General features: G+C 43.5%; 3 protein-coding genes and 1 long non-coding RNA gene across 12 annotated transcripts in view; 3 read left to right on the top strand and 1 right to left on the bottom strand.

Moving 5' to 3' along the window:
* The window catches only part of mbnl2 (muscleblind-like splicing regulator 2), a 38,446-nt gene extending 28,098 nt beyond the window's left edge, over positions 1-10,348 (top strand). For 3 of the 9 annotated variants that reach the window (XM_058052646.2, XM_078796915.1, XM_078796913.1), the window contains exons 6-9: positions 2,295-2,348; positions 2,692-2,842; positions 4,312-4,347; positions 7,968-10,348. In XM_058052646.2, the coding sequence (XP_057908629.2) occupies positions 2,295-2,348; positions 2,692-2,842; positions 4,312-4,347; positions 7,968-8,080 (354 nt within the window). In that variant the 3' untranslated portion in view covers positions 8,081-10,348. Of the gene's footprint in view, positions 1-2,294; positions 2,349-2,691; positions 2,843-4,311; positions 4,348-4,976; positions 5,072-7,967 lie in introns of all 9 variants that reach the window. The other 6 variants (XM_078796916.1, XM_078796914.1, XM_078796919.1 and 3 more) reach the window with 6 other exon arrangements.
* A 1,512-nt stretch (positions 10,349-11,860) lies between these two features.
* Positions 11,861-21,152, top strand: LOC131104941 (ras-related protein Rap-2a-like). Its single transcript, XM_058052655.2, has 3 exons — positions 11,861-12,531; positions 20,126-20,407; positions 20,496-21,152. Exons 1-2 carry the CDS (start codon positions 12,218-12,220, stop codon positions 20,361-20,363), a joined length of 552 nt encoding a protein of 183 aa, XP_057908638.1. The 5' UTR covers positions 11,861-12,217; the 3' UTR covers positions 20,364-20,407; positions 20,496-21,152.
* Positions 19,092-22,627, bottom strand: LOC131104943 (uncharacterized). The gene is made up of 3 exons (XR_013629912.1): positions 21,710-22,627; positions 21,492-21,539; positions 19,092-20,247 (listed from the first exon to the last, which is right to left on the bottom strand). It is a non-coding gene; the product is annotated as an uncharacterized LOC131104943 (long non-coding RNA).
* Positions 21,726-26,207, top strand: mrpl39 (mitochondrial ribosomal protein L39). Its single transcript, XM_058052652.2, has 10 exons — positions 21,726-21,936; positions 22,645-22,851; positions 22,940-23,079; positions 23,286-23,385; positions 23,472-23,539; positions 23,612-23,724; positions 23,814-23,879; positions 24,674-24,827; positions 24,991-25,038; positions 26,059-26,207. The coding sequence occupies exons 1-10, from the start codon at positions 21,897-21,899 to the stop codon at positions 26,131-26,133; spliced, it is 1,011 nt and encodes a 336-aa protein (XP_057908635.2). The 5' UTR covers positions 21,726-21,896; the 3' UTR covers positions 26,134-26,207.
* Positions 26,208-27,649: the final 1,442 nt, after the last annotated feature.

Here is a 27,649-nt window from a genome sequence, read left to right as displayed (position 1 = left end):
TTAATACCTATATACCTAATATGGAAAACACAAGGTTGACCTTATATTGTATTGACCCAATACTGTATCTTGGACACTATAGCCAATCTGCACTTACTTTCCTTATTACTGACCTAAACCAAGAAACATTTCACTACTATTGTTCCGGAAGCATTTTTTTGTCCTCATCAACAAAACAATATATTAATTTTAAAGTATGAATTTCACACAATTATGAAATAACTGAACTGTGATAACTGTAAGTGAAGCTGCAAAATTGTAAACACAAAGTGGCGAGGGATTACTGTATAACAAAATATAAAAACACAAATAATGCTCCTTATAGAATAATAACTCGGCTGACCATTTGTTTGTATTTTTATTTTTTCACTTTTGTCAGCAAATCAGCCTCACCTGAGGCAAATTACTATTTGTAATTAAAGTACTGCTAAACCAACAAATCAAAAACTTTTGCACAGTGTTGCATATGATAACATTTACACAAAAATGCACTACTTCAATTAAACACACACACGCATATGCTGCTTGTTATGACACCCCCACAGTAACATTAAATGTGGAGCCCTGCTTTATTATTACGGTATCAAGCAGCCCCCCCACCCCCCACCCCACCTGCCAGTTCATTCCAGTTGGTTCCAGTGTGCAGTTCACTAACAATGCTCCTCCCTTTTTACAATGATACTTCACGAACAATCTCTTATGATCTGAGCACGCTCATTGTGCCACGCCCTGAGTTCAGACAGACACATAGTGCTCCCGAGCCTTGCTGTCTGTGAGTGGCCAGTACAGCTCTGGACAGATCGGTGCTAATTAAATCAAGGATGGATGAGAAAGTCACATCACATCCCCCAACAGGCCAAGAGACAGGTGGAAATTCAGACAGGATGCCAGATGAACGCTCCTGTTAGCTGCTGCCTTTACCCACCTTGCACCGCACGGATGTTTTGCACAGAGCTCAGTGGCCATTACCGCTTTGTTCTCCTTGTTCGTCCTCCAAAAGTGGCAAGCATCCTAGGCCAAGCGTAACAGCTGGGACACGGCAAGGAAATATATCCAAATATATATGAGGCCGCTTGGGGCAAGTGATGACCCCCTCGGTGCCATCTTCTGATGGTCACACTGTCCCCTAGCTCATTAACCTCCCCATTTGCCACACGTTAACTTGTCAAACAAGATTCGGTTCATCCTTCTTGTGCATTCTCCTCCCACTGCGTAGTCTTCATGCATCTCATCCTATTGACTTTATGACCTAATTTTATATTTACCAGCAGCAGTTACAAGCGCTGCTGGGGGTGAGGAGGTTAACCTTGGGAGAATGACTTGTTTAGTCAGCACCTTTAATCCAGTTTGCCCAAGCTAAAGCAGAGACCCATAAAACCATTATTGCTTTCTTGTTGTTAATATCATTTTCCATAATTCACGTTAGTAATCTAAAGCAGGGGAAGTGAACTGGAGACTGTCTGTTAGTGGTGTTACATGTTGCTTTGCCAACACAGAACGGCAAGCTCCCTTGCCATTCTGTGAGCTCCCTCCTTAGCAGTGGTGTGCTGCCACCTTTGCTTCTCATCTCACTGCAGCGCGTCATCCCCATCTTGAACTAACCGCAGTGTTTGCTCATGTCGTACTGTTGCTCTGTCATGCAATTTCCACACACCACGCATCGGAAGTCCAGATGCGTGAAGCAAGAAGCCTGCATGTCCCCCATGGGAACTTTGAGTTACTAAATCCCCTTTCAACCATGTCATCATTGCATGGACGACACTGTGTGTTACTACTTTATGGAGCTGTGAAACATGGTGATACTGCAGCCCGGATATTTATTGTATCTTGGAGAATAAACAGCGCTCCACATTGAGTTATTGAACCTGACCACACAGTCACGTACCTGCTGCAGGATGACTTGAACAAACCACCACCTCACACACAATTTTTATCGCTGTTTATCCTGATGCATTTTGTTGGTGTTAAAAGTTGTAGTCAGCCTTTGCTACTGCCCAGTAGTTATGACATACAAGTCACGCTTGTTTAACTTTAATGTAGATGCTTTTTTTAAATTACTAATTCCAAAAGTAGCAAATGTAATGTAAACAAAAGAGGTTTTTGTTTATGTGCATGCCTATTGTTTTGTATGTGGTATACTTGCATTCAGATTATTTTTGTTTTTTTCCTTCTCACCTATCCACAATGCAATGCTGTCCCCCATGATGCACCTCTGCTTGCTGTTACCTGTATGTTAATACGCTTGAATCCCATTGGCCCACTGCCATCATGTGCTCGCTGCCTGCTAATTAAAGACTCAGTCGACTGCCAAAGCAATGAAGCGACCCCTCGAGGCAACTGTAGACCTGGTACTTTGACCTTTCACCTTTTGCTTTGCATGTAGCTTCTTTAATTGTACTGTAGCCACTCACAAAGTTTAAGTTGGCTCTTTTGCTTTTGTGAAATGCTGTAATGCACTTTGAAGTTTCATAGTTTACATTGGCAACTGCCAGACTGTATTATACATTTTTGAAATGTAATTGTAGCATAATTCCAGTGTTTTGCTAGGATGTAGTTTGTCATTCTTCATTTTGGACTTTTTTGTGCTGAGCATAGTCAAATAGTAGATGTCCAAATACTGTATGGGTGTGACTTGCACAAGTGTAAATCCACTGTGCTTCTCTTTTGTGTGCATGTGTTTTCGCTGAGCAGGCGTTTCCTCACAGCGTCCTTCAGCCGCTACCAAAGAGACCGGCATTGGAGAAGAGCAACGGTGCGAGCTCCCTGTTCAACCCCAGTGTCTTGCATTACCAGCAGGCACTGACCAGCGCTCAGCTCCAGCAGCCAGCTTTCTTTCCCACAGGTAGGAGGCACACTGCTGAAGCAACCCACCATGACCAGTTACATTATATGGTCAAAAGTATTGGGACACGTGGCCGTGACACCCACAGAAGGTGACACAAGAAAAAAAACTGACTTTTGGGCCACAAGAATTTGGAGTGTGTCCATCTACCAAAAAGAACATTTGTCACTGGTGTTGGACAAGTGGGCCTACAGGCTCACAATGTTCTTGTGGAACAGTTAGCAGCATAAATAGTCATAATGGTGTTTTGGTAACATGGTTTAAGATTGATGGGTAATGATCAATTCATGGGTTTTGCGTGTCCCGAGACTTTATTCCATGTAGTGTATGTCTGTTTTCCCTTGAAAGTTAATAAATACAGTGGTACCTCAGCTTTCATACACCCTGCTTGTCATAGGATTCGGTTTTGACACAAATTACCGCCAATAGTATGTCTCAGTTATTGTACAGCCTAACATTCCACGGACTCGAGTGCCCAAACGAATCCCACGCATTGATGACGCAGCCTTGTCACGGTATTAATACACACTGCAGGAGTACAACTGTGTACCAGTGAACAATGAAAATGTGTAAATGTTCAAAATGTCTGGCACACATAATCTTCATGCCACTTGCATGAACTCATCATGAATGCGATGCGACTTTTTCACCACTTCTTGGAACAAGTCGGGGGGGGGTTCTTAAGTATTTTTGTTTTTTACTGTTAATTTAATAAAACTTTGAAATAAATGCTTTTTTTCAAGAAAAAAACACGAAGAAAAAAAGACGTCATCGCAAAACCTCATCCTTCGCTGCTCTTTGCAGTCTTTGCCAACGAGAGTCTTCAATAAAGGTTAAGCGATATCCATTCCATATGGGAAACATGTATTTGTTTTTGGTAAAATTCGGTTTTCGACTGTTTGAAACGGATTAGTATCAAAAAGCGAGGTACCACTGTATATGATAGTATCATCATCTCAAATATTTAGAGGACCAGCCCTAAACTTTAGAAGTTTGGTTGTGTCTTTCAAACACCACCCTCTTTCAGATGGGCTAAACTGTGGCTAATACATTAGCATGCAGCCACACTCATCTGCCATCGTGTTTACCTTTAAATGCCAGATGGGTGGGGTTTGTCCCACAGGACTATATCAAGTTTCATGTCATATTTTGGTTAGGGGAACTGCATGTCTGTAAAACACATCACTTGCCTGTTTGGATAAAAAGCATGCTTTCCTCCCAGACAGATGAGGATGAATTTAGCAATGCTACAAAAAATATATGCAAACATATTGCCTCATTAAAAATAATCCAATAAGTGACGAACGTAGCTTAGTAAAGTGCGAGGCCTAGCTAATACATCTGGTCAAGGGGGACTTCCCTGCTTGCATCCATCAATGCTGTAACTTGTCTAACCTTGTGGCTCACCCCCCTCTCAATTAACCCATGTGCTCCCCCCTCCTTTTTCTCTTTCTGCATGAACACAACAGGGTCAGTCTTGTGCATGACGCCTTCTAGCAGTCTTGGTAGGTCCTGACCCTCCCTTTTTTGCTCTTTTGCTCTCTGACACACACATACACCATGACACGTAGAAGAACTGGTGATGATGTTTCATGAGGGTGAAAGCTCATCAAGCTCAAGACCAACCAAGATGGCACCCAACACGTATTCAATGTCCTAAACACCAAAGTGTGGCCTGTGTATGAAGCTAGACGTTGTTTGCTGTGTGCTGTTGATCAGAGCAATCATTACATTCACTTGGCTTTCTCAAAGCCCCAGTCAACCAGTCAGTAGGTCTTAGAGGAGTAAAGACTTGGGAAAAAACATTCAAACTCTTTGGGGAAGCAGCAAACTGATTTTCTGTCAAAATGTCCTAACTTGTGATTGTAATCTGCTTCTCTCCTCTTTTTTTTTCCTCCCGTCATCTTTTCTTCCTCCTTCCTTGCTTTGCGTTGTGAATGGTTGCATGCCATCCGCCGGTGTGATCCTAACGATGGCTTGCTGGCGCTCTGTAAAACCCGCCACCATCTGCAACAACACCCACAAACAACACGCGCCGACATGCACATGCCACGCCTGTTGCCATGGTTGCCATACCGCACCACCTACGTGTCCATTGCTGCCACCCCCCCCCTTTCTCACCCTCCAAACCAAGTCCCAATGATGTACAGTGCTACGCCTGCTACTGTCTCTGCAGCAACAACTCCCGCCACAAGTGTCCCCTACGCAGCAACAGCACCAGCCAATCAGGTTTGCTCCTTTTAAAGCTTTCTTTCATCAGTCCCTGGAGCTCTGAAGAAGTCGCTGTAACCTGCGGCGGAGACCCCGCCCCATCCCTCCTTTCCACCTGCACGGCACTAAGGCCTGCGAATAGAGGGGCGACGGGGGTCCTTCTGGGTGGCCTATCGGGTTTCCTGAGAATTTGTGCCCCTTGGAGGTGATCTCATCCAGCACTTCTTCAGAGCTCCCCCATTTGCAACAGAATACTTGTGTTGTGTCGCGCCACTTTCTGGTTCTGTTTTGCATGTTCTGTTTTTTTCACGTTTCTACGTCGTCTGTGCTTGTGTTGGGCAAACAAATCCACACTTTGCAGCACATGCATGTAGACTCGGAGCACCCAGGGCTTTAATTTCACTTCATCATGTCCTTGTTGTATGTAGGAAAATGGCTATAGGCTACACTTGTGAGGGTGAGACAGACAGGAAAGATGATCACACGAGGTGTCTAAAAATGGCCTCTGATCACCGCCTCTCCTGTTGCTGTGTGTCAGCAGGAGCCAAGGCTGGATGGCGTGCATGTGTGGACCGTTTTAAACCTGGAAATTTCAGCACAATGAATGCACAGCAGCTGGCAGTCAGTCAGTGATAGCTGCCTTCTGGACACAGACATGTACTGAGCAATCTTGCGTGAAAATGCTACAAAAAGCCTGGAACTGGAAAGGCTGGGTCATAGAAAACCACGGCGTATACCCGTAGGTCGCCCTGCAGTTGCCACCACATAGAGTACAGTTCTAGATCACCATTTGAGAAGGTGTTTTCTAGGGATGTCCGATATTGACTTTTTTGCTGAAAACCGATATGCCGATATTGTTCAACTCTCAATTTCAGATACCGATATGTATAACATGACATATCTCCTGTGGTGGAATGAACAGATTTTTTACATATAGGTTTTCATGATCGGGGAAAAAAATCTGATATTGATATCAACCGATATTGCAAAATTGACATACAGTATTTGGAAAATTAAAAAATACATTGGGCTGACTAAAACCTCTTGTGACTTATTTGGTCAAGAGAGTCATGTTTGTGAAGCAAAGCCTTTGGAAGCGCCTTCCCAGGCTGTGTACTCTGAAGGGAAACTCCCCATTTGACCGTGTCACATGGCGGCCATGCGCCCGCACTTCCTGTAATTGCCATGCAGAACCCACAGCAGGAGGCGGTGTCGCTCTTTAAAGATGCATATGGGACAAGGAGAAGCGGTGACGTCAGCTCTCTGCCGTCTGCCTCCGTCTGTCCCTCTGACCGCCGGCCCCTCCCTGCCAGCCAGGGATACAGTTTCCCTGGCAACATTGAATTAACAATTATTTTTAGCTATTGCTAAGATACACTAACCCGTCACAACATCCCCGCTCATGTAACGTAAACAACTTAGCCTAATTCAGTCATATGTTCCTATAATGAATATACTCTTCAATTAATACCTCTCTGTGTCCATCACAACATCAGAAATGGTAGTGATGGGTCTTATGAGATGGTGCATATGTAGCTATGATAGCCTGCATAGCACAGTGAAGTGATGGCAACTAATGTTGTACCTGTAGTCCCATGGTTTCTTCATTCCAAAAATAACAACAACAGCATTCAAATACACACCTGACAGCTACCTGTTGCCACCTGGCTTAGATACTTGAGTCTGCAGCGCCATCTACTGCACAAACAGGACATTCAAACACATATAAAGGCCCATGGTCATGGACACATGTCTGATATGGGATAGAGCACAAAGCAGGAGAGGTTATTTCATCCTTTCGAGAGTGGAAGCCATATCTCAACCTCAAGCATTGTGTCACCATGCCCCCCCCCCCAGCTTGAATGGTGCTGGATGGGTCACAAATTAAGATGCAGCACCCTCGTCTGTCAGGATGTGGTATTGCATGGAAACAAACATTTTTCTAGTTGGAGCAACCTCCTAAATGTGTTTTCACAACATTATTAGAGTCCAGTAGACATGAAATAACACCCCTATAGTCACCTTTACATGTGTAGATAATTAATATGGTAGACAAAATAAGCGGATACAAGACTTAGAGTACATAAAATGTTTTTTTATTTAAATGTTTTGCCTTCATGAGGCATTTCCAAGCATACAATTGGCTAAATTAACTAAAATACAAACACAAGGCTTTCAAAAGACACATGTGACGTACGCTGTGTAGTATTCCACGCTGGTCACTCAGTGTCACTGATGTTACTGTAATGTTTGGTGAGACACACAAGCACCAGACTTGATCACCGGAACAACAGGCTTTTATTGCAGGTTTGAATTATCTCACGACAGGCAAAATAATCTCTAATTATTTATGTCTGATATGGCTCATTGTATGTACTCTATTGGGTGGTATAATTGTAAAGGTGACTATAGGGGTGTTATAGAGGGCTCTAATAATGTTAAAACTCATATTTAGAGGTTCCTAAACAGGTTTTTTATGGTCTTAACTACAAAAACATTTCATTGATAAATAAGGAATGCTACTTCAATGAGAATTCCCCATGTAGAACCAAGTAACCGCGATGTACATTGGTGTGTATAATAAAAACGTTGGGCACACAAAGAAAAAACTCTTAATAGTCCACTCGTCAGAAAAAGGCCTGGATGAGACTAGAAGTGATGGGTGGATACAGGCCAGGCAGACCTCACCTCAGCATCTCACCCCCGTGGTCACCTTGTGTCATGTGACCTCACGCGGCTGGCTTTTGTCCACTAATAAGCATCATGCATCCGCCACCCCACCCCCATCCCCCATCCCGCGGCTGCACTCTCTCTATCCACATTTTCGCAGGGAAAAAAAACCCATCAGAGATGACGGAATGGAGGATGCCGGGTGGTATCGCTTCCTCACTCTTTTTGTGTGTCTCCCCTGCAGATCATCCTGAAGTAAGCTACCCGAAGGGACGGGTGTGTGAAGGAGCTGCAAATACTCTACCATGTAAATACTACCTTACCTCTCCATTAGAGGTCCAGCAACCTGCATGCTAAGATTGTAACACAGCTTATCTCACACACACACACACACACACAAACACACATATACAGTATAGCGTATGTATTTCTAGGAAAAAGTCCAAAGTATTGCTATTGTGTAGTTGTTCACACAACAGAAACACCACAGTGGTCGTTGAAACCCTTTTTCATATTTATTTGACACATTTCTGCACACTTTTGGTCCTCGGTTTGTATCAAATGGACGTTTGATTGCACTACACGATGCGTACAGTGCATTCTACCAAGTGGAGAACAAAGACGTCACGCACACACACACGCTCGCTCTCTCTCTCGATGGCCTCGAGTGCTTTTGTCTCATGGACGTGAGCATGGAAGATGCCTAAACAGAGCAGAACGGACCTCCGAGCATTTTGCCAAAGTGGCCACCTGGAGAAGATATGGAGATTGTTCTTGCCGTTTCCCAAAGCTGCTTGGAAGAACACAACACAGCGTCCGCTTCTCCGCTGAGGACCAGCTATCACACAGACATTGGAGGCTGGGGTCAGTGCCAAGGGCTTATCGGGGGGGGGGGGGGTGGGGTTAGTCCCAGACATACCAAGCCATGTGTATGTGTGTGTATGTGTGTGTGTATCTGAGGACCGTCTGCCGGCAGACAAGGACGCGATTGGTTGCTAGGTCGGCGATGATGAAGCTTTCAAGTGCTAAAGAAAAACATTTGGTGCATTTGGCAACGCCCGACGACTTGAACTCGGACTCGGAGGGCTACCTGCGTCTGACACCCGCCTGTTTCATCCTAGAAACCCGTAGAAGTGCCTAAACATGCTCACCTACCAACAGCATCCCGCACACATGCAGGCCGTAATGCCAACCACTGATGGAAAAAAACAACAACAAAAAAATTGTTTTTTTTTCTCTACCAACTGTCCATGGACATCACAAGTGTCTTTCTGGAAGGAGCTTTGTAGAATGTCTGCAGACTTTCACCACCGACCGTCATTTTTACCAGTACTTTACAGGAGAAATAGGAATGGGAAAAAAAACTATGTATTGTAAAGCGTGTAATGGATGGAAGTGTCTCTTTCTTTTCAGACCTCTGGTTAGAGACTCGTGCTGTTTTGGTTTGCTTTTTTTATGTATGTTTGAAACTCCTCCCATAAATCATAACTTTTTTTAAGCCCCAAATATTTTAAATATTGTTAAAAAAACGTGTATTTTTAAAATATATTTTAAATATTTAAAAAATATTTAAAATATATAAAATATTCAAAAAATTTACTATTTTTGATTGCCTTTGTCATGTATATTTTCTATGTTTTTTTCCCTCGAAAGATATGTAATTTCATTTTTTATTTTTTTTCAATCCCCCAAAATATTTAAAATATTCTAAAAGAAAATACTGGTATTTTTATATATATTTTAAATATTTAAAAATATTTAAAATATATAAAAACATTACATATTCTAGAAATGTATGTATAAAATGTATTACTTTCAGTTCATTTTTTTAAATTTCTACATTTTCAAAACTTTGTTTTGAAATATTCTTTTAAATATTCAAAAAATTATATTTTTCAATATTATATATACACACTATATATATATATATATACACACACACACACTATATATATATATATATTCATATATACACGATTTAAATAAATATTTAACATATAGACAGAATATAGATAGAATATTCTAGAAATGTACATATGAAATATATGTATTATTTTTTTGTTGCATTTTTATCTATATATTTTAAATATTTTTTCCCACAAGGGATGTAATTTCATTAAAAATCCAATTCCAAAGAAATATTTTAAATGGTCTAAAAAATACTTGTATTTTCTTCTATATTTTAAATATTTTCAAAAACATTTAAAATATATAAAATATTCAAAAAATGTATGTATGAAATGTGTGATTTTCAGTTGTATTTTTTCTGTATATTTTAAATGTGTTTCCCCTCCCGAGATGGAATTTCTTTTTTTTTTTAATCCCCCCCAAAATATTTAAAATATTCAATACAAATACTTGTATTTCTTTTCAAATATTTTTTAAACTGTTAAAAATATTTGAAAAAATACTTGTATTTTTGAATATATTTTAAATATTAAAAAAACCTAATATATGAACTACTACTAGAAATGTATTATTATTTTAAATATTTTGTCCCACATGAGATGTAATTTCATGGTGCTTGACATTTACCATCGACAATCCACAATCAAACCTGATGGGTTTCATTCTCTGCATTGTGATGTGTGTGTGTGTGTAATATTTGTGATCTGGGTGGGGTATGGGGGGTGGGGCTTTAAAAGTTCTATTTTGTTGTAATTCATTTTGTTCCTCTTGAGGTTAACTTCTATGTTGTAAACAACTTTTGAAATGAATGTAACTTATTGTGCATGGTTGGCGGTCATGTGACAAGCCGCACATGCGCCGCCACGCTTTTCGGGGGCTTCAAAAGTCCATCCTTGAATAGAAAGCTACTGGACCTTTATGGCCTTCTCGTCGGAAAGATAGCCGTGTTGCGTTGCTGGGAGATAGAAAAAAAATGTATTGTATAGATGTGATATTAGGAACACACAAAAAAAGATGTACTTTTCACTCTAGTATGCTAGTATTTCATAATAATATAAGTTGTTGCCGTGGCAACCAAATGTTGCAGTTACTAAAGTTTGGTATTTTTGTAAAAGACTTTTTTTTTGCTAGAGCACTGTACACACGTTAGATTGTAAAGAAGATATTAACATTTGTTATTCTTCACTAATATTTTCACAGCCCCTATCGTGCTGTCACATTCAATCAATATCACAGACTGTATGAATATAGAAATATATAAGAACAAAATCATTTCCAAATGTTTGTTACTTTTATTCAAGGATTGCACTTATAATTTCCTGTTATGGTTTTATGTTTGCGGAACCCTCCAGCAACCAAAAGGAGCATCATGCTTTTCTTCTAAGTCAATATTTGTTGTGGGACACGTCTGTGCCCTCGACGTGTTTTTCAGGCGTCACCATGGACTGATGGTAAAAAAAAACTAAACAAAAAAAGACATTTCTGAGCAGACTCGGCGTATCCAAACACATTGCCTTAAATTTGTTAGTGGTACAAGAGACGTGTGTCGTCTTCTCCAGCTCCCTGATTTGTATTTCAAATAAGAACTTTACTTACTAAAGCCATTCGAAGTCAATGGAGGCCAAAGGGGGCGAGATGAGGAACATTCGGTGACCCACAGACGTCAGGACTTGTAATTCGAAGCTATCGCCAGCAGGGGGCGCCAGACGGGATAAATGTGACGTACTGTGATTGTGTGTTGCTGTGAGCCTCCACAACCAAACAGGACAAACACACACACACATTCATCTGATAGTGTCATCATTTATGAAAAATGTATTCTTTTGAATAGATTTTGTGCTATATTATGTTTATTTAGTCAATTGTTTGTTCTTTGGTTCCAGCGAGACAGTGTAAAATCTATTGAAAGAAAGAAATAAAGAAAAGTAAAGAGTTATTTTTTTGTTGGCCATCTCTTTATCATCTCACCGCCATACAAAAGTTACCAGCCGAAAGACACTTCAGACAAAAGATAGGGGATACTGCCAATGTTGGTATCGATGTGATTTAACGCAGTAGGAATATACAAATAATGTGTCAAAATAAATTGCAAAAATACCAATATGCTCAATAATTACATTTGAGCAACAATAATGCCAATAGTGCTAATTAACACATACGAGTATATGAAGAATACAGCCGATAATGTAATTATGCTAGTAGGGATCCGACATTGATGCTATCTTTGCTCAGTGGCATTAATCGTCCCTCATACGGCCGGAAACGTCCGGTGGATGCACCGAATCCAGAGGCGTGGATTCCCTACACTTTTTGTCTTCATAAGGACGAACCCTTAGCCCTAAAATCTGCGCTGCTCCGCGTCGAGCAGAGGGGGAAATGTCCTTTTAGCACACGAAGAAGCCGTGCAGTCTTGTGTCTGCCTACTGCATTATGGATGGAAGACGGGGGTTCCGTCTGGATAGCGTGGGAACATCTCATTAGGAGCCTGAACGCAACATCGTCTCCGCCTGCGCCGCAGTACGCGTGTCGTGGCCGTGGCGTGAGCGCACGACGGCGGGGATGTGCCGGATGTGAACGCGGGGCACGATGCGGGAGTACAAGGTGGTGGTGCTCGGCAGCGGCGGGGTGGGCAAGTCGGCCCTGACGGTGCAGTTCGTCACCGGGACGTTCATCGAGAAGTACGACCCCACCATTGAAGATTTCTACCGGAAGGAGATCGAGGTGGACTCGTCCCCGTCGGTGCTGGAGATCCTGGACACCGCCGGCACCGAACAGTTCGCCTCCATGCGGGACCTTTACATCAGGAACGGCCAGGGCTTCATCCTGGTCTACAGTCTGGTCAACCAGCAGAGCTTCCAGGACATCAAGCCCATGAGAGACCAGATCATCAGGGTCAAGAGGTGAGACACTGCCAGTATCCCACCCTATTACATGACGTCATTATACATCTATTGCACTACAGGATCCGTTCCGTTTTTACACGTATGACATGGCATGTAGCCATTGTGAGAAGCAGCACATCATATGTTCTCCACAAGAGGAACCCGCAGAACCCCTCCCGGCTGATACGCTCACAGATGACTAACTCGGGATGTGCATCTGATCACTCCGGGCCATTACTCAACAAATCCACTGAGATCATCCCACAGCTGGGGGGTGGGGGTTGATCTATTTGGGCACCTCTCTGCTGGATTGGGAGAGTAAAAAAAGTGGTTTTATGTGACGGAGGCCTGTTATGACCTGGGAGGTTCATGTCCAGGTGTGGATGCAGGAGCAGAGCGCATCAACTCAATTCTTCACACTTTTTCTGCCTTCATAATTTTTCCTTTTGGATATCATATCATTGCAAAATGCTTATAGAAGCTTCATGGAAGCAATGTGTTTACGCTAGTCAAAGATCCTCTATACAATAGTAACACTGCTGCTTTTGCGGATGTACTGCAAAAATGCTCAACAAAGATCCTCTATACACCAAGACCGGTATTTTTAAAGGACCCGCTGCAGAAACGCTAGTCAAAGATCCACAACACCACAAGGACCTCATACAAAAATGCTGGTCAAAGATCCTCTATGATAGGAACACTGCTGCTTTTGAGGATGTAAGGCAAAAATGCTCACCAAAGATCCTCTATACACCAAGACCGGTATTTTTGAAGGACCCGCTACAGAAACGCTAGTCAAAGATCCACAACACCACAAGGACCTCATGCAAAAATGCTGGTCAAAGATCCTCTATGATAGTAACACTGCTGCTTTTGCGAATGTACTGCAAAAATGCTCACCATCCTCTATACACCAAGAGCGGTATTTTTGAAGGACCCGCTGCAGAAACACTAGTCAAAGATCCACAACATCACAAGGACCTCATGCAAAAATGCTGGTCAAAGATCCTCTATATGATAGGAACGCTGCTGCTTTTGTGGATGTACTGCAAAAATGCTCACCAAAGATCCTCTATACACCAAGAGCGGTATTTTTGAAGGACCTGCTGCAGAAACGCTAGTCAGAGATCCACAACATCACAAGGACCTCATGTAAAAATGCTGGTCAAAGATCCTCTATATGATAGGAACGCTGCTGTCTTTTGAGGATGTATTGCAAAAATGCTCATCAAATATCCTCTATACACCAAGAGCGGTATTTTTGAAGGACCCGCTGCAGAAACGCAAGTCAGAGATCCACAATATCACAAGGACCTCATGTAAAAATGATGGTCAAAGATCCTCTATATGATAGTAACACTGCTGCTTTTGCGGATGTACTGCAAAAATGCTCATCAAAGATCCTCTATATACCAAGAGCAGTATTTTTGAAGGACCCGCTGCAGAAACGCTAGTCAAAGATCCACAATATGTCAAAGATCAAAGATCAAAGATCCTCTATATGACAGGAGGACTCTGCTGGTTTTAAGGACCTACTGTAAAAATGTGGGTCAAGGATGTTGGTAGTATAGATGTTTCATAATACCAAAAAAAGATCGTACCTACCAAAAGGTAAAAAAGCGCGGTCCTGGGGCCACTTGTGGGCAACAGCTAATTTTTTTTAATTGGCCCTCAGCACATTTTTAAAATAACATTCAACAAGAATCCCGATCCTCTCCTCTACATGGTAAGTATTTTAAGTGTGGACGTAAGTCGGACGTCATCGCCAGGGGACGGCGCTGCAAATGAATAATAGCAAAGCGGAAGGGAGGAGATGCGGGCAGCGGATGCTGGATGTGTGGCCCATAAATACTTGATGCTTTTATTTCACACCGCTCTGCCTCTGAAGTGGCTTTTTCTTGCGTATGAGAAGCACGCTTATATAATAACAACATCTGTCTGTTTAGACACAACATGCAGGATTTGGCTAAACATGGCAAAAGAGCTACGCGCTCGACCAAACGTATCCAAAGTCCGGCCTGGGGGTCATTTTCCTCTCTCTATTTTTTAAATTGGTCTTTGGCAAATTCTTGACACAACATGGTTATTAATGAGATGCAAAGTCTTTTTAGATATTACACCTAGAAGATAAAAATGCTAGTCAAAGATCCTCTATATGACAGAAGCAATGTGCCTTTTAAAGCAGCTACTACCTAAAACAAAACATTAGTCAAAGATCTATTCTGCCGTTTTTCAAGATGTACTGAAAAAATGCTAGTCAAAGATCTTCTATATATTGTATGTACAGTTTTTCAGCATCAACAACAAAACAAAGATCCTCTATAAGACAGGAACACTTCTGCAAAAGTGATCCTCTTTAAGACAGGATCGCTCTGATGTTTTTAGAAACATAACACCAGAATGTCAAAGATCCTTTATACAGTGCATCCGGAAAGTATTCACAGCGCTTCACTTTTTCTACATTTTGTCATGTTACAGCCTCATTCCAAACTGAATTAAATTAATCTCTTACCTCAAAATTCTACACAAAATACTCCATTATGACAATGTGAAAAAAGGTTTTTTTTGACATGTTTTGAATTTATTAAAAATAGAAAACGAAAAAATCACATTTACATAAGTATTCACAGCCTTTGCTTAATACTTTGTTGATCCACCTTTGGCAGCAATTACAGCCTCAAGTCTTTTTGAATATGATCCCACAAGTTTAGCACACCTATCTTTAGGCAGTTTTGCCCATTCTTCTTTGCAATAAGTCTCAAGCTCCATCAGGTTGGATGGGAGACGTCTGTGCACAGCCATTTTCAGATCTCTCCAGAGATGTTCGATCGGATTCAAGTCTGGACTCTGGCTGGGCCACTCCAGGACATTCATGGAGTGGTTCTGAAGCCAATCTTTTGAGATCTTGGCTGTGTGCTAATGTCTACTGTCTATATGGTCAAGGTACATGACCAGTCTACTGAGGTCAAGAGCGCTCTGGAGCAGGTTTTCATCCAGGATATCTCTATATATTGCTGCATTCATTTTTCCTTCTATCCTGACTAGTCTGCCAGTTCCTGCTGCTGAAAAGCATCCCCACAGCATGATGCTGCCACCACCATGCTTCACTGTAGGGATGGTATTGGCCTGGTGATGAGCAGTGCCTGGTTTCCTCCAAACATGGCGCCTGGCATTCACACCAAAGAGTTCAATCTTTGTCTCATCAGACCAGAGAATTTTGTTTCTCATGGTCTGAGAGTCATTCAGGTGCTTTTTGGCAAATTCCAGACGGGCTGCCATGTTCCTTTTACTAAGGAGTGGCTTTCGTCTGGCCACTCTACCATACAGGCCTGATTGGTGGATTGCTGCAGAGATGGTTGTCCTTCTGGAAGGCTCTCCTCTCTCCACAGAGGAACGCTGGAGCTCTGACAGAGTGACCATCGGGGCCTTGGTCACCTCCCTGACTAAGGCCCTTCTTCCCCGATCGCTCAGTTTAGAAGGCCGGCCAGGTCTAGGAAGAGTCCTGGTGGTTCCAAACGTCTTCCGTTTACGAATAATGGAGGCCACTGTGCTCATTGGGACCTTCAAAGCAGCAGAAATTTTTCTGTATCCTTCCCCAGATTTGTGCCTCAAGACAATCCTGTCTCGCAGGTCTACAGACAGTTCTTTGGACTTCATGCTTGGTGTTTGTGCTCTGACATGCACAGTCAACTGTGGGACCTTATATAGACAGTTATTATATTTCCAAATCATGTCTAATCAACTGAATTTACTGCAGGTGGACTCCAATTAAGCTGTAGAAAGATCTCAAGGATGATCAGTGGAAAAAAGATGCACCTGAGCTCAATTTTGAGCTTCATGGCAAAGGCTGTGAATACTTATGTAAATGTGATTTTTTGTTTTCTATTTTTAATAAATTCAAAACATGTCAAAAAAACCTTTTTTCACATTGTCATAATGGAGTATTTTGTGTAGAATTTTGAGGTAAGAGATTAATTTAATACAATTTGGAATGAGGCTGTAACATGACAAAATGTAGAAAAAGTGAAGCGCTGTGAATACTTTCCGGATGCACTGTATCAGTGGTTGTCAAATTCTGTGCTAGCAAATCACCAAAAGAGAACAAAGCTGACACGCACACAAGCCTTCCGCCTGATGCGTTTGTGGTCACTCTTTTGGACTCCAGCAAACCACAGTGAGAGCCATTATCCACAAATGGCGACAACATGGAATAGTGGAAGAGCCCAGGAGTGGCCAGCCTACAACAAAGACTCCCAAGAGCGCAGTGACGACTCATCCAAGAGGTCACAAAAGACCCCACAGCAACATTGAAAGAACTGCAGGCCTCACTTGCCTTAGTTAAGGTCAGTGTTCATGACTCCACCATACCAAAACAGAACATCATACCAAAAAGAACATCATACCAACAGTAAAATATGGTGGTGGTAGTGTGATGGTCGAGGACTGTGATAAAAGGAAGCGTGAATTCTGCCGTCTACCAAAAAAATCCATCCACCAGATGTGTTTTGCCGTTGACTAACGGCCCACAAAAGACGTTTAACAAGCCCCCCGCCTCCAGGTTGTCGTCAGCGTTTGAGGAGATCGTGCTCCCTGCTGAGTATTTGTGCTGAGCCGGCAGCAGCAACATGCAGCGAAGTTGCATGAAGCCACTCAGCGGAACATAATGGAACGGAGTTGGGTCGGAAGCCAAGAAGACATCAGGCGTCCATTAGGGAGCCGTGTAAAGTGGAATGGAGAGCTCTTATGTGGGAAAGAATGTGCGCTGCAAACCTCCTCCTTCTTCTTCTTCCACGTTGTTGTGGTCCGTATGTGCTAGCATGCTAACACACAATCTCATCATCTCCTTGCGTGCAATGGGAGGGTGAACGCTTCTCAAGGGGAAGCGACTTCAAAGCGGCCTTTTCACGCCGCACTGATGCTGTGTCTAATAGCCAGGGGGGGGGGCAGGGTGGAGACCAAAACTTCATCTCAGGGGGCTTCAGGACCTCGGGCTTTGAAGCCAGAGCAGCATGTTAGTGGACACTTAGACGGCTAACCGGTTAACTCATTCTAGTAAGTCGAGTGTGGTGAGGAACATCTGCCCGAATTTGGGTGTGTTTATGACGCATCGTGTTGATTGGCTCAGCAGCACAGAGAAGCTTTGCCGAGCTTTGCCCTCGGAGACATCACACACGGCTCTGGAGCTTCTTCTATTGTGTTTTTCCTATGCGGCCCAGCAGCGAGCTCACGCTGCAGCTTCTAATTAAGAGCAGATGCAGCGTGCTGGCTGGCTGCAGGGTTGAAGGCCTTCATGTTGGATGCTGCCTCCCAACCAACCCCCCCACCCCCCCATTTTACGTGTGCATGTGAAAACGCTTTTTAGCACAGCAGGTATCCTTAATAAGGTGGCTGTGCCTTGAGGGTACAAGGAAATTGTCCAACTTTTGTATTCTTTTGCAACTTTTAAACACTGCTTCTCTCTTCTCTGCTCCAACATCCCTCAGAAGGGGGGGGGGGGATGCAGCATTCTTGCAGCTTTTATAGTCACATAAAAAACTAATATGAACATTGGTATGCTCTCCCTCAAAAACAAATGAAGCCTTTGAAAGGAAAGCATTTCAGTGATGGCATATTGATTAGCTTAGTCACTTTGTACAAGTGGACACATTGCTGTCGTCCAAAATCCCTTTTTTATCGCAGGTATAAATGATATTCCGGCACGGCGGACAAGTGGTTAGCACGCAGACCTCACAGCTAGGAGACCAGGGTTCAATTCCACCCTCGGCCATCTCTGTGTGGAGTTTGCATGTTCTCCCCGTGCATGCGTGGGTTTTCTCCGGGTACTCCGGTTTCCTCCCACATTCCAAAAACATGCTAGGTTAATTGGCGACTCCAAATTGTCCATAGATATGAATGTGAGTGTGAATGGTTGTTTGTCTATATGTGCCCTGTGATTGGCTGGCGACCAGTCCAGGGTGTACCCCGCCTCTCGCCCGAAGACAGCTGGGATAGGCTCCAGCACCCCCCGCGACCCTCGTGCGAAAAGGGGTAGAAAATGAATGAATGAATTTATAAATGGAATATACATTCAACCTTACAGCCTTCTAAATACATTTTTAGAGCCTTGTAGACATTAAATAACACCCCTATAGTCACCTTTACACTTTGTATTAGCCCGTATAGTACATTTTGGGAGTCACATGATCACCCTAATGTCTTATCAATGTAACCTTACTGACACCTAGTGACCAGTGAGGAATAGTACATATCACAATGTGTCTTAGGTGCGACTTCTGAATGCCTTATATTTGTGTTTTGGTTAGTATGGGCATTTTTATGGTTGCAAATGCTTAGTTTAGGCCAGTTTTAGACAATTTTCTTAAATGGGAATATATTTGGACTACTAACAGTTATACACCTAGACATCGATAAGATACTAGAGGAGCTGAGTGACGGACAGGAAGCGACATCGGGAGTTTAGAGTTGAGTTTCAGCTAGGCCTCAACTGATAACAGGCAACTGGTACTTGAGTTCTTCAACATTAGTGGGACCAACTTTAGCGATTTCCACTGTACTTGACTTCTTTTGATCCTTTTTATGAAAAATGTTTTATATTGGACGAATTTGGACATGATTTCCGATGCTGAGAATGATACTATTCTTACTGGTACTTCTAACTACTCCTATGCATTTATAGTACTCCACTACTCTGATTTCAGGTTTTACTGTGGAGCTAGCTGGACAAAGGCGCCATGTACTGCCCATGAGGATCCTACGTTAGACTTTCCCAGCTCAGCCAGGCGGTGTTGTGCTTCCAGCCTCTCCAAGTCCATAGCGAGGAGAGAACATGCAAGCGGGCGCTCCCTGTGTCTTTGTAGATATATATAGTTTCTCCTGCGAGGCTGTCATATTGCATTTGCCCGTGCGGTGTTCTCCGTGTTCACACCCTCTCGAGTCTTGCTTTCCAAACACACTCAGGACACGTCAAGCAGGTCCACGCCACTCTTTCTTCTTTTGGAAGCTCGCTCCCTCCTTTGTCAGGTTTCCTTCTGTTTGTCTTTTTCCGAACCCCAGCAGCAAGTGGTGGATTAACAGTGGACCCCACGGTCATTGACAACCATCTGACTGTCTTTTTACTGTTAAACATGGTTTCTTGGAATGTATTACATCTGCATTAGCTTTATTCAATTATTCACCAACCTCCCTCCGGCTTGATCTCCTTGTATCGACGGCCCAAGGAGGAGGAGGAGGAGGATTCACATGCTTGGAAAATGTGGTATGCATGTCGCATGACAGCGATGATTCTCAGCTACTATTGTTGGCTGTAAGACGTGCAGCCTGCATGCATGCTAAGCACAGGAAGTATTCCAAGAGGTATTCTTTGTCATGACAGTTCTCTAATGATATTAGGCTCGGTGGCCTCCAGGGAAGCTTAAGCATCGCTGCGTTTATTTCTTCCCTCTTGCTCCACTGTGAGTCGTTCTTGTGGTTTGAGCGTCTGACGATATGTAGGCCAACACATTTCGAGTTTCCCACAGCGGCATCAGGAGGTTCCTGCAGCAAAATACACCCACCGGGGGGGGGGGGGGAGAAGGCAGCAGATTTCACATATGGCTTCCTCTTTTATTTCCAGGTACCAGCAGGTGCCGGTGGTGCTGGTGGGAAACAAGGTGGATCTGGAGGATGAGAGGGAGGTGTCCCCCAGCGAGGGCCAAGCACTGGCGGAGGACTGGGGCTGCCCCTTCATGGAGACCTCTGCCAAGAGCAAGACCATGGTGGATGAGCTGTTCACCGAGATCGTACGGCAGATGGACTTTTGCCCACTGCCGGACCGCAGAGAGGTGTGCTGCCCCGCCTGTAGCGTGCAGTAGCAGTCTATATCGGCAGAGGGCTTATGGATGGGACGACTTAAAAGGTTAGAAAATCAAGGCATGCTGGGAAACGTAGGAAAGCATCCAGCAAAGCAGACAAATAAGGGTAACGTAAAAATTCCTTCGACACAGGGTGGATTTTCTTTGGAAGTCCCCCATCCATCAAGCCCCTCCTGGTACCACAGCCAATTTCAGGGGGTTTCCACGGGCAGAACTGTGCCAAACAAAAGCCATCAACACAGAGGATAAGAGCGCTACATCGATTTGGGAAGCCAAAAAAAAAAAAAAGATGGCCGTAAACGTATCGCCCAGTGTTGTCCTTTTGCACTCTTGTGACTTCTTGACAGCGCCAAGACCAAACACCAGGTTTCTACACGGATGTCAAGCAGCACCACTGTGAAGGTGTCACACCAGAAGTCGGCCCAGCAGCCGGCCTGCCTAACTATGAATGAATGCATAGATGAACGAATGTCTACAACAACAACAACAAAAAAATGCGCCTTTTGGGGAGATTCATTCAGACTATCCCAAATGTGGATGATGTGTGCATGAAGTCGTACTCTCACGCCGACCTGGAGTACGATCTCACCCAAAGAGACGACGTTAGTCAATCATTGTTGAAATGTGCAGACACTTTACACTTTACAAATCGATACCAATGCCTTGTATGCTGAACATTATAGTGACAGTTGCATCAGTTAGTGGTTCAGTCTCATCAACACTTATTTTCAACAAGAAAAATAAATCGTTAAGCACCAGTGTGTCATGATTGTTTACTGTCTATGTGGGTAATCCAAAAAAGTTATTTGTGAACATCAATATGTGGATGATTGTCTGTTCTTTGATATGTCTACATATTTTTCGCCTTCTGAATATGATCTACTAGGAAACACTGACCTTCCACCCCAGGATGTCAAGTGTTTCACAGTGATGATGAAGATAGGGCTTCCATAGTTGATTTATGATGTTTTGTTCCTGCAGCTGATGTCTTGGCTCTGCTTTTTTTTCCATAAGCATTTTGGACCCGTTAAGTCCAGTATTTGATTCCAGCATTCCATTCTACTGCCATTAATGTCCATTAGAGAATGAAACTGGAGGGCACATGAGACATAAGGGCCAAGATCATACCTTTTTGGATTCAGTCCAATGTGCACCACCGCAACAGTTCATCAAGGTCTGGCAGGGAGGGAGAGATAAGGTAAGAAGCGTTTTAAATGTGAACTCGTAACGTGGCAATGTATTACGCAAAAGTTGGTTGACGCCCTGATTTTTTAAGTGAAAAGACAGTCGATGTTTGTTTTTTTTTTTACATAACAATGGGAGTCAATGCAAACAGTGACACTCACTGGGCAGAATTGGAACTGAGGCCTCCTTCCGCGGACACACGGAACTCAAGCGTCTGACTTTAGTTCCTCACCGGACCTAAAGCAGGGGTGCAGAGAAACGGGCATGGCGTCCTTCAATTTTAGGCATCTGTTATTGACATTGTGGCGTTAGCTTACCTGTATTTATGCTGTCATCGAACAATTCGTCATGATGGTGATTAGAGCTGCGTGTCAGGTTCTCCAACGCCGTAAGTAGTTAATTGTTAGCGACGAAAAGCTAACAAGTTAGCATAAGATGAAATGCCGTCCACATCGCTACTGCGAAATGCTAACTTGTGCCCAGCGAAATGTAAAGCAATGGTTAGCTAAACGCTAAATGCTAGTGGTCAGCATGTTGGCCACACAAGTGCTCTAGAAGATGTGGGTTCGAATCTCCGTTTAGTAATACATGCGTGGAGTGAGTTTTCTCTAGGTACTGCGGTTTCTTCCCACATTCCACATGTTGGGTTAATTAGCGACTCTAAATTGGCCATAGGTATGAATTTGAGCGTGATATAGTTGCCCTGTGATTGGCTGGTGTCCAGGGAATACCCCGCCTCTTGCCCAAAGTCAGTTAGGATAGGCTCCAGAACACCCCCGTGACCTAATGAGGACAAGCGGCATATAAAGTGGATGGATAGATACTATGTGAAACAAGGTTGTGTAAATTATTACGGTTGTGAGTGTCCACAACAGGGACCCAATGGCAACTACATGCAACTCAGCCTACAAAAATGTTTACTCCCTTGCTTATTTACTCAGTCGAAATCTAAAAACATGCTTTCTTTGAAAGAATGGTTGTGACCTAAGCATATATATATATATATGTATATAAAGTAAGGAAATGGAGGATACAGCTAGATGAATCCGTTTTTTAACCTAACATAAACAAGAAATGTTTCTTCCCATCTACCCAGGCTTGACGTCGACCGCAGCGGCTGCACGTCTGTCAACAGCAGAGGCCCTCAGCCATCGCAATGCAGTGTTCTCCAGAGAGCAGGCCAGGCAGCAAGGTCTGTACCCCCGTGTGGAGAAGATTGAGGTGTCCATGCAGGGCCAAGGGTTGGATGGTACTCTGCTCGTCATGAACCGAGGGATGTCCACGCCGCTGAGTTGCGCCAGGCGTGAGTGAAAAGAACCAGTTTTAATTCTGCTCAGCTTGTCCTGAAAACAGTTTTCTTTTAAATGCATTAAGCAAACTGCCTTCTGCAGATTTGACAGAGTATCATGTGACCAACTCCGTTTTGGCCCTGGTGGATGGAGAGCTGTGGCCTCTCCATCAGCCGCTTACTCACTCCTGCACTCTCACGCTGCTCACGTTTAAAGACAGCGACCCCACTTTGGTCAACGAGGTAACTTGTGAACACAATACATAGGATGTTTACATACACCCAGCATGGTCTTGACGTCTTATTACCATAATGATGTTGCATAATCATTCCATCCTTGAAAAAGATGGCCATGATGAATTTGTGAGATTTCTGACTACACTGATTTGTAGCATCCCAAAGGTAAATATCATTTTTTGTCATTTGCGTACCTTTGTTGTCCTTCATAGGCTTATTGGCGGTCCTGCACTGCCCTCCTTGGTCAGGTGCTAGAAACGGCATTTAAGGACGAGTTCTCTGTGCAGTTGCTCAGCACACCAGAGGTGCCAGGTAGATGCTTCTTTCTGGTTTTAGGGTTCAGCAACGAACTTTGTCGACGTAGCAGAAGTCACTGATAAATGAATAACTCTCTCCAGTCACTTCCGGGGCTTTCCTTTGTGATGTGGTGCTGGACCCCCATCTGGACTCCTGGACTCCCTCTGAGGTTTGATGCTCAAATTAAACCATTTGCTTTCATTGGGAGCTCATATACTTGTGGCTGTCATGAATGCTCCAGGAGTCACTGCAGTCTCTGACGAAAGGGGCCCAGCAGCTCATCATGCAGGATCTGGCTTGGGAGCCTTTGGAGGTCTTCCCCTCTGTGGCACAGGAAGTCTTCTTACACAGCAGGTAGACACTGTCCATTGTCGACTATACCTCCTTTCACATTTCACATAGGCTGTATCTCTCCAAAGTCACCTCTTCTCTCTGTGTCTCAGGTACAAACAGGAAGAGGTGCAGCAGAAGGCAGCGCAGAATCCCAAAGGGACCGTGATGCTTTATAGGTAACATTGTATGCACACCAGAGGATAAGTATCAACAGCGGTCATTGTGTTGTTCATTATTCACGTAGCCAGGATTTTTTTAAATTGTCCTGTGAGTAGATTAGTGTGTACCAGGCTTCAGGGGGTAAAACACACTGTTGACCCTAATTTGCAGCAGGAAACACTACAGTTTGCTTCATATGTCATATATGCTATTGACAAGTTAAAAAAAACATAGCATAGACAGACACTAAGATTTGTTTTCATTTCCATAGTAGATTTCAAAAGGTGAAGCAAAACCATCAAAACAGCTGCCTTTTTTCTACATAAGCCGCTACAAATGAATGGATAACTTTTGTTATAGATTTAGGCATCTTACCACTGAGTTATCGGAATGATAAAGGGGAAAGTTGCATCTGGGTGACCTGATCAACCCATGATTAAATCAGAGGTCTGTGAATGTTGACATAGTTGTTTGTGTGGTATTAGTTTAAGCAGACTGTTTATTATAGACTGATCTCTTTAAGGCTGGCCCCTTAAGGCTGGAGCTTTAAGGCTAGCTCTGGCTGGCCCTTTAAGGGTGGCCCTTTAAGAATGGCCCTTTAAGGCTGATTTAAATGATCAGACTACATTTTATCACCAATTTACGCAGACATTAAAGGAATTCCAAAGGGTTCACATACTTTTTCTTCCCAGTGTATATTGGCAAATAGAAGGCTAATTATCCTTACCCAAAGAATAGCAGGGCCAGACACACTCAACCCAAAATGTCAGTCATCAGCCTAATATGTTACCTCTGCATTCCTGTTCCTTAGATGCGGGGACCATGTCGTATTGAGTGGGGGCCCCCTGGTGGCCAGAACAGGTCTGTGCTCCCAGTATGAGGTGACAGCTCTCCACAATTTGGGCTCAGGGCCTTGGGGCCTGCACCGCCGAGCACAGGGCCTCTCACTGCCTGTGCAGCTGCAGGTAAAGGAGTATGTTTCTTTCATTCTGCAAAGTAATGTGAAAAGAGGAAACAAACACTTCATTTGAAGTAGAATGGGTAGAACACCCTTGTGCTATTCAACTGTCACGTGTGTCAGAATTGCATCTACATGTGCCTGTTAGTCACGTTGTCTCCTCCCTGCAGGCCCACCACACAGTCTGGAGGAAACTGAGGCAGCGGGCAGAGAAACTGGTGAGAACAAACATCACTGTTTCACACACTCGTCCAACAGAGAAAACATCAAAGGTAAAGCGAGTCTGCCAGCTCAGGCAATGCCGTTACTGGCGAGGCGTCGCTCGGGTCTCCATGCTGGATGCTCATCCAAATTACCGCTTGTTCTAAATCCAGCCAGCCCCTCGCCCTGGAAGCCCCCATCACTCCAGATTTCACAAGGTAGCCAGAGGTTAGGTCTTAACGTCGTTATTTTTATGGCCTTTGGTTTTATGTATCTGGCAAAAAACTGAGCGACTCTCATCCTTCTCATGAAGGACAAACTGCTCCTTTCTGAAGTCAACATCAAACACACCAAGGATCCAAAGCACTATTTTTAAATCTCTCCAGACTCTCCACGAAGTGCATCGCGACACATTCTGACTGAAGCACCAAAGATGCATAAATTCTTGCAATTCAAACTAGGCTGAGTTAATTTTGGATGGAGCCATCTAGGCAAAATATATTCTGCTGCAGCCTTTCTGGCATTCACTGTGCATCACTGACTGTGTGAAAGGGGGGAGTGGGGGGGGGACCTACTCATTAATAGGCACACTTGATTTGGCAGATGATGACATACGATGCTACGTGGCCTACATTTCCTTTTCACAGTGCCACTGCTATTTGGGGAATTGAAACTGCACTTTGTTAAAGACAAACGTATGGACTGGACTTGGACGTGTGTCAAAAGTGAATGATATCTGGATCAGCTCTTGGTGGAGTTCCTACACGCGTTGGATTAGCATGCAGAGCCGCTGCTCTCCGTTTTATGGTTTCGAAGGACGTCATATTATCACCCGGTATACTGTGTGCGATCATGTCGTGTCCTTTTTGTCCCAGAGCATCACTCTCACAATCAGTAGAGGAGCCATAAACTGAAACAACCCCTCTGAAGGATGCTGATGCTGTGTGTTTAAGTGGAAACTATAAACATACCTATAAATTGAAGCTAAGATATTATATTAAATAAAATGAAATAAATCACCCTTTTTCCTGACACAGGTGGAGGTGCAGCCGCCTGAGGATCCGACCCTGCCCCCTGCTGCTGCCCCTTCTCCATCTTCACCCAACCAGTAACACCGTATCTGTAACTACACACACACATAGTGACATGTATCATTTGTTCAATAAAAGTGTCAAAACAATTCTTGGGTTCTTGAATCAAAACAAGTAGCTCTTTTTGTGTAGCACTTTTTTCTGCACGTGTTTCAGTCATTTGCAACAACAAACAGTGTGTTGGCTGGAGGTCGGCCTGTTGGCAGCTGTCGTGATTGTGTGTGTGTGTCACTTGTCAGACAGGTGGCTCTGGATCAAGTGTGTTCTGAGGCCACTGCAGGACCGTGTGAGCCTGTGTTTACACCCCCCCCAACCCCCGTTGACACCCAACACTCCTGCTTTCTGTCAGCTTAATACACATTTCCACGTCAAGGACGATTATGTCAAATGCCAATACTGATGGACGATCACTCGTTAGTTTTTTGATTGGAAGATGTATAGCTATTTTTAATTTTCATCCCGCCTGACAAGACTTTTTATTTTCTTCATCCAGCCACCCACTTTCTTGTAAAAGCAAAATCTCGGGCAGTTTTATTGCATCTGGCAACCGCACAGAGCCATGTAAGAAGTGATTAGATTGGTAGTCAAGGTCGCTGTGACCTCACAAAACACATTTTGGCCATAACTCAATTATTAATAAGCTGAATTTGGGGAAAAAAAAACATTTCAATCAAATACCCAAGAGGACAATTTATGTGCCCATTGCGATGATGTAAAAATCTGCAAAAACTCTGGCTTTCATAGGGCGCTATAACTCAGCAGAAGGGTACCACGGCAAATCCTTCACTGTAGTAAGCTTTGGTTACAAACTCATTAGAAAGTGAAACAGGAGTCTGTAGCGTTAATGTTTCTTCAAGTCCACCCCATGTGTGCCGGTGCAGCTGCTATCAGAGAAAATGTATTGGTTCTTGTCCAATTCCAAATGTTTCATCACTTCCCAAACCCCCTCTTGATATTTGAGCTGCATGGAAAGGAGAAAAGTGCAGCTGTAAGTCGCTGTTCAGGTTGTCCAAACGACTTCAACTTGTGCATCTTCCTGGGGGTCTGTTCCCAGCCTTGAAGCACAAAACCATCAGGGGAGCTTAGCCTCGGGCCAGAAAACTTGCCCGCTTTGCAGCTGTTGCCCCAACTCAACATTCAACCCCCCAAAAGTAGCAGATTCGGTTGGTACACTGTAGCTTTAACAAGATTCTTACCTTGTTCTGTTTCCTTTAGTGGTCGTTCTTTGAAGCTGGTGCAGTCAAGCCGACTCTTGTACAGTTAATTCACCGCTGCATCATTGAGTTGCTTCAATCTGTAACAGATTCACACACATCACCACCAGCGAGCTTGGGGAATATACACACACTATTGAGACTGAAAGAGAAGTGGATGAAAATACTGCAGGGAGAGATGAAGCTAATAAAAGAATTATCCTGAAATATCCAACACCTCCTTCGCTGTCAACCCACGGGTCTCGAAATATGACTGAGAAGAAAATGGAATTGAAGCTGCTGGTTGATGATACCCACACAATTTAGATCAGAAACAAAATGTC

The sequence above is a fragment of the Doryrhamphus excisus genome, linkage group LG15 (assembly GCF_037039965.1).
Source record: "Doryrhamphus excisus strain RoL-2023G ecotype Guam linkage group LG15, RoL_Dexc_Guam_v1.1, whole genome shotgun sequence".
NCBI lineage: Eukaryota > Metazoa > Chordata > Actinopteri > Syngnathiformes > Syngnathidae > Doryrhamphus > Doryrhamphus excisus.
Note: the sequence above shows the minus strand (reverse complement) of the source record. Positions and strands in the feature narration are given on the sequence as shown.